This window comes from Merops nubicus, unplaced genomic scaffold (assembly GCF_000691845.1).
Source record: "Merops nubicus isolate BGI_N331 unplaced genomic scaffold, ASM69184v1 scaffold335, whole genome shotgun sequence".
NCBI classification, from domain to species: Eukaryota; Metazoa; Chordata; class Aves; order Coraciiformes; family Meropidae; genus Merops; species Merops nubicus.
Window position 1 is genome coordinate 17,076 of NW_008607383.1, and position 6,916 is coordinate 23,991.

Sequence of the window (6,916 nt, forward strand, 5' to 3'; positions counted from 1 at the left end):
AGATTCTTCGGGGTATTTAGTTTTTTGGTGGGGAAGAAAAGAGATGGGAGACGCTTGGACGGCGGGCAAGCTGAGACACTGAACACAGACCCATGCAAAAGTTTTCTTGGGGAGGAATAGAAAAGATGAATGACTAAAACCTAAAACCAGTTCCTAGTCGTTATTAAAACTAGCTACAGTACACTTGGTTCGGGTGCATTACTCTTCTAGAAGAGAGCCTTCAGCTTTGGTAGTGCTTAGCATCCCTCACCCCCCCTCCCCGGGGGCTCCACCCGGGGCGTTTAGGGGCTTTCGGCGGAGCTGCGTTTGGCGTGGGTCGGGGGGGACCCCTCACCTCGGAGGTTCCTGAAGTAGAGTTTGAGCTTCTGGGGCTCGGTGATGCGTCTCCTGGCGAAGTCGGCCCGCGGGTGGCCTTGGGCGCAGTGGTCTGTCTGCAGCAGGTGGAAGAGGCTTGCCATGTTGGGCCCGATCTTCTCCATCAAGCTGTCCTTGATGGTGCTGACAGTCTCTTCGTCACACTCCAATAAGCTTCTCACCAGCTTGTTGTAATACCTACATGAGAGTTACCACTCGTTATTCCAAGGTAGGTTGTGCTTACTATCAGCAAGACCAAAGAAACAAGGTAAGAGCTGGTCTCAAGCCAGGAGACCCATCCAAGCAACAAAACTATGAGAATCAGAATTTTGAAGTCCATCTAACTAAAGCCCTGGAGATGCTGTGCCCATGGTGATATGGTTGTGTGATTATGTGCCATGGAGGAACATAACCCATCCAACCTCTGACTTCGTTGTCCTAAAGGAGCAGCTGCTCCAGCTCTGATGCTACAAGCACGGCTGATTTTGGTGTTAGGGTGGGGGATTGGGAAGAAGGTGAGAGTGAGGAGCTAAGGGGATGTAATGATTTGCTTCAGTGTGTCTTTTACTCTGCTAAACAACCTGAGTACCTAGAGCTTTAGGAAGAAAAATAATTGTATCTGTAATAAACAGACACTGCCCATCACCAGACAGGGTAACAGACTGAAGAGACCCGTGGTCTGAGCTGGTCTGACCCTTCCTATGGCTGCAGCCATCCCTCTGGCCCCATTCCCCTCTGGCCCTCACAGCCTTTAGCAAGAGGCAGAAGCCAAGCTGAGTCCAAGTCAGAGCCTGACAGATGCCTGTCCTCCCTGGGGACACCTCTTGAGGACATACAACCACTTGTCACTTCCAACAAGCTGACCTTGAGTTACATCACAAGTGAGGACCTTGTCCTTTGCCCTGTTCCACGCCTGCCTCCTGCTTCTCCACCTTCTAGCAGGCTCCAGGACGTGTTCCTGGCTCAAGGAGGGATCCAGGGAGTTGTGCTGAGCTGTTCTCCCAGCACTGGAGAGCAGTGCTCAAAGGAATGATCCTCCACAGGGTCAACTCAGCCCTGCCCTGCAAAGCTGGCAAGTGGGACCTCCCTGTCCACAAGGACTCCTTCCTAGGGAGAAGGAGTTGGGAAAAGAGGAGCAGTCCCATGTTTGCTGGGCTGCTTCTGCCTGAAAGGACATCGGGGAACTTATTTTAAGCCTTTAAGGTCACCGTGACATTTTTCCACAGGAGCAGAGAAGAGAATAACCTGCAGGTGGAGGAGGGGAAGGAAGAGGGAAATGAGAGTTCCCATTCAGGCTCCTTTCCTAACTCTTAGCTCTGGCCTTTAGAGCAGCCAGTGGAGGTCAGGTGAGGTTAAAGCTTCTGCTGCACTTGAAGCACAAAAGGAGCAGGTTTTGGCACGGTGGAGCACGGCAGCTCTGATATGAAGGTCTGGAGCGTGCACAGGAGTTGATGATGGAGAAATCTGGGCGAGCCACACACCCAACTGACCTCAATCCCAGCCTCACAGGATCCTGTCCACCTTCCTCTGCTGTGCTGCCCACACCTCCTTCCTACAAACACAGCCTGGTGGTTTCCATAGCTGGAGCTGCCATCGACCAGCTCGCTAGAGCCTTCCAGTAGCTAGACTGCAAGCAAAGGCAACAAGATTTTCCTCTCCTCCTGCTCCTGCCACGAGATTAAATCACAGGAAGATGCTATGACCTTTAACTACTTCCTCTCAGCGTCCCAGGCCAAGTGGCACATTCTTATTCTGTGGCTATGTTGGGACAGGGGCTGGGAAAGCAGGATGCTTTAGGAGACCTCAGTGTAAACTATTAGCTGGGAAATCCTGCTGCTTTTGTTACTCAACATGTCATAATATCCTTTGGCTTCGACGAGGGCTGGCGGCTGTGGGGGAGGAGTTCCCTCCCTGTTGGGAAGACAGCTCCAGTTCAGGCTCGCTCCTCTGGAGAGGAACATCCCCAACACGTATCACACCACTGCTGCATCCTCCAAGTGTCCACAGGTCCCCCCCTCCCTTCACCCCAACGCCCCTACAGCCTTGCCAAGGGCTGTTCAACCCTACAACCCATCACGTCAACCTGAGCTGCTCCTTCAGCCTGTAGAGCACTGATGCCATGGGGAACACTGAACCAACCTCTTCCAAATTTGCTTGGAGGAAGAGAGGAAAGACACATGAGTGTAATTTTTGCCTTCACAGAAGTATAATTTTCTGGATGTAGTAACTAGAATAAAGTTGTCTATAATAAATTTCTGCTGGTCAGAGATGGAACATCTCTACATCACTTCCATACCTGTCCTGGGCTAAGTTTGGAGGCTTAAGATGCTTCTAGATCAAGTGAAACAGCCACCCCAGAGGAGCTGTAGCCTTCACCACAGCCAGCCAACATGTTACATTGCAGCTTGGTCTGTTTGCACTCAAATTCTAGAGCATATTTACTCCAACTGTTCAAAAAGATCCCTTTTATCCCAATCACAAGACTCAGCACTGATTGTTCCAGGATTTAGAGGAAGAAATCCCTGCCCTTGCAGCGTGACTGCGCAGACCGCAGTAGCTCCCTGAAGCCTCTCTCTGTCCCTTGTCCTTGAAGGATGGGGACAGGGCAGTTCTGTGCTCAGATAAAGGTACCAGGGAGCAACGTGATGGTCTCACTTCTGCAGGCAGTCTTTGCTATCTAGAAGGGACAAGGGTGAAGAGAACCCTACAAGAGACCATTAAGAACACCAGACTGTCACGAAAAAGAAGAACTACTGGATCATGGCAGAAGAAGGTTGTAGAGGAGCACATTGGCTGGTTCCCTTTAAGCTTTCCTACAGTACATAAGAGGTCATGGTAAGTCAGAGAGCAAGGTCTCGTTGGGAGGTGCCACCTAATCCCAAGGAAAGGGGATGGCAGCAGCCTGCAGAAGTGACTCAATAGGTTGAGAAGCTCTTAAGGGCTCAACGTGCCAGAGATGCTACGTTGATCCAACTGGTTTGGTATTTAAAGGCTCTGTTTACCATTACACTGCATTCAAACTAAAGAACAAACATTTAAACAAACTCCAGGCTTTGAAGTAATGTATGTCTAGTTAATTTTATGGTTCTCCCCTGGAGATGTTTAAAGGTGTATTTACCAAAAAAGAGAACCAGAAGAATGCTGGTAAAACTTCCCAAGGATTTGAAAAGGCAGAGAGACAACACAGTTCCTCCCTTTCCTTTCTCTGTGTTTCCCCCTCTTGCACTTGATGCCTTTGAGCTGAGGAAAGCTCCACGTACCGGTTTGAGAACTGATTTGGAAGCTGGACGACCTCCGTGATGGCTTCAGGGTTGCGTTTGGCGATGCCACACATGTCCAGCTTGCTGTAGCACTCCTCCTGCACCTCGGAGATCATTCTTTGGAACGTGGAGCACCTCCGGATGGCGAGGAACACCTTGGACGTAACCCCGTTTGCAATGCATTTCAAGCTTTCTTTCACAAAAGCTTTTCCCTGGAAACAGAAGAGAGGCCTTAAGCTGCAACAGATTTCTTAGAAAGGGAGGTATTAATTGATAGCTGGTGGATTAATTACCCTTGCTGCGATTACAGACCTGCTGGAGGTCCCTGACCCAGCAGGGCAAGGAGCTGGACCCTTCAATGCTATTGCTATTAACTATTAGCGTAACGATCCCTGCATCATTATCATTCACAGCAGCTTCAGTTGGGATGCACACGGTCCAGAGAGAACAGCAAGCTCCTGTTCCCAAAAGATTTAGCCAATGGAAGTCTGGGCTTTGCAGGAACAGACCTAAAAGCTCCGGAGAGCCCGATCTGGCCGTGCATTCCCAGGCCCTGAGACTTCCAATGCAAACCCCAGCCCTGTGCCAGGTCACACAGTCAGAAGCCTGACTTTGTTAGAAGAACGTTTATATTTCCTCCTGAAGAGGAAACCCAGCTCTCCGCCCCACAGGACTCTCCTTGCCAAGTCCTCACACATAGCCTGCAGTGTGTGGAAAATGTACGGCAGAAAAGAGCCCCCGAGGATGCACTTGTAGCCAAAAAGCAAACTCAGGGCCCAGAGGAGCAGCTAAGCAGTGGGAAGGGCTGTGAGACAGAAAGGGTTAAGCCTGCTCAGCCCCCCAGCCCCGTGAGGACAGAGAAATTGAGGCATCCCTTCAGCAAAGCGTTTCAGCACGTGCTTTAGGACTTGTGAAAGCACCTTCCTGGAGCAGGGCGTGAGCAGGGAGCTCTACCAGCAAGGGGTTATTCTCCTCCTGTACCTGAGTGTCAAATTTAGCAGCGCTGTAGAGGAAGGACTTGCAGATGTCATACATGCCGTCCGTGTCACACGTGGAGTTCTCCAGGCAGGCGAAGGCTCCACAGCCCACCTGCAGGGCACTGTTCAGGCAGCGAACCACCTCGGCTGCAGAGAGAGGCACAGGCACCACGTCACACCCCGCTCCCTGCTGCCCCACGCCCCAGAGCCCCTCTCCAACCCAAGGGTGAGCCACGCTCTGCTGCCAGCCAGCAGCAGCCTCGCTGCTTTTTGGGACTGGAGGTGATGAAGGGAGGCCAGAGGCTTTGTCAAAGGGGGGTGGTGGCTCAAGTCGTGCTACAAATCACCAGCAAATGGAGGAACAGAAGCTGCAAGGACCAAAACCTTCCATTGGTTATATATGGATTAGAAGAGAGGCCACGTTTGACAATCTTTGGCTTGATGGACACTTACAGGTCCATCCCAACCTACTTCTGACCGTGTGGATTTACAGCTTCGTTCAGAGCTCCTCCAAAGAAGGTGGAAAGAATGAGGATGGGCCCATGAAGAGCAGCGAGGGCTTCTCCATGGTCTTAGACCAAAGGGAGGTCCGAGCACCTGGCTCACAAACCTCATCTAAAGATGAGGCTGAAGTGATGGTGAAAACCCATCACTTTTCACTAAGCTGGCATGAAATCCACACTTACTGCAAGGAAAATCCAGTTTGGGCAGCACTGGAGGGGGCTGTGCTTTTCTCAAAAACACCAACTCTCTGGAAATAAGATTTTTGTTTGCGTGACGACTCTCAGCCCTCCAAAGGACCTGAACGAGCAGCTTGGTGCTAAATATTAACCTGGGACCCAGCAGCTTGCAAGCACAGCCACAGAAGGTCATATTGCTGAAGATTCGCAAAGAGAAGGGACATTTGGGCAGAGAAAGTTCAGGTAATGGAGCTGACCATGTATAATTAAAATCATTGAGGCAGCAGTTAGTCTGAACAGGAGGGTATCCATGTCATCCCATCTTTTTTAGTGCAGCTACTATGCATTTTAACAATGAATCAGCAGTATTGCCACATGATTGCCCTGAAATTAGTAGGGATTAACCTTTTTTTTTTTTTGGTAAGCTGAACATCTGTCCCCTTATGTGTCTGTGCAAGGCATATTCATTTACTTTTGCAGATCATGTTACGAGACATTCTTTAGGAAGAAATGCAAACCCAGGGTCTCCCATCGAGATCCTAGGTGTGGGAAAAGTGAGGATTTGCATTTGGTGGAAGAGAACACACCTTATTAAGAGCTAAGCTATAGCCTAAAGATGTAGCTGTATAACCAGGGTTTTTACAGAAAAGAGAAGGGAAAGAAATATATACCTATATATAAAAAAAAATCACCCAATTAACCCCTTCTCATTCTCTTGCTTACATGCCTGAAGGGAGAAATTTTTGGTAAGATCATCCTCTCCCCAGTTCACAACCTCGTCGGCGCACAAGTCATTCCCATAATTATGTTTCCACAGGTTCAAATTATAACTTTGCTTTCAGCAGACTTCGTATGCATTAAGCTCTTATTGTTTTAGGCACGGTGCAATAGTGAGACCCTATGTTTCTATAGCAACCAAATACAAAAGGAAATTGAGCAAACACCCTGGTATAATGCTGCAGAGCCTTGCAGATCTAAAATAAGACATCTGTTAATGAGCTCCAAATTAGAGACCTAATATCTTTTCAGGATACTAGAAGACAGATTTTTAATTTCCATTGTTCAAGACAATGTGTCCAACTTATCTAAGCATCTATAGTGCACAAAGTAGAGACATCCAGAGCTGGCTCGCCAGCAATTTTTGTTTTATCCATTGTAAAAGCAAGTTTGCTAAATGTCACAATCGTATTTTTATGGTGCCATCCAACTGATAACGATCAGTTTTTGAAAATAAACCCTAGCAGTGGACAGTTTCTAGGTTACTGCATTCTTCAAAGTCACATATCTCTCTCTCCCCCTCTCTGAATAGACAGATGTTTGGCAGAACAATGGTTCAGTCAAATTTCCACGGATTTTATCAACTTCCTAAAAAGCAAGGAATTTAACACCAAAGTACGGCTGCAACTGGAGAAGAGAGAAAGATACATGCAAGCAGGGGAGGGAAGAGAAAAAAAAAAGAAAGAAAAAAGTACATGGAACTCATTTAGTAGGTGGGGGAGGAGGAGAGAGAATGGATTACATCCTGCAAGCGGATCACACACCGGTCCCCTGACCCAGCTCCTGGTCGGAGGAGATTTCTTCTCCAGCTCTGCACCAATATCCTCCTGAATCAGAGCTTTAAATTAATATTTGGTCCTCCTACCAG

At 48.7% G+C, this 6,916-nt stretch overlaps 1 protein-coding gene across 1 annotated transcript in view; it reads right to left on the bottom strand.

Moving 5' to 3' along the window:
- Positions 1-281: 281 nt before the first annotated feature.
- STC1 (stanniocalcin 1) overlaps positions 282-6,916 on the bottom strand; it is a 7,373-nt gene continuing 738 nt past the window's right edge. Inside the window, exons 2-4 of the mRNA XM_008939906.1 lie at positions 4,596-4,738; positions 3,615-3,826; positions 282-552 (exon numbers count right to left, since the gene is read on the bottom strand). Coding sequence (XP_008938154.1) covers positions 282-552; positions 3,615-3,826; positions 4,596-4,738 — 626 coding nt within the window. The remainder of the gene's footprint in view (positions 553-3,614; positions 3,827-4,595; positions 4,739-6,916) is intronic.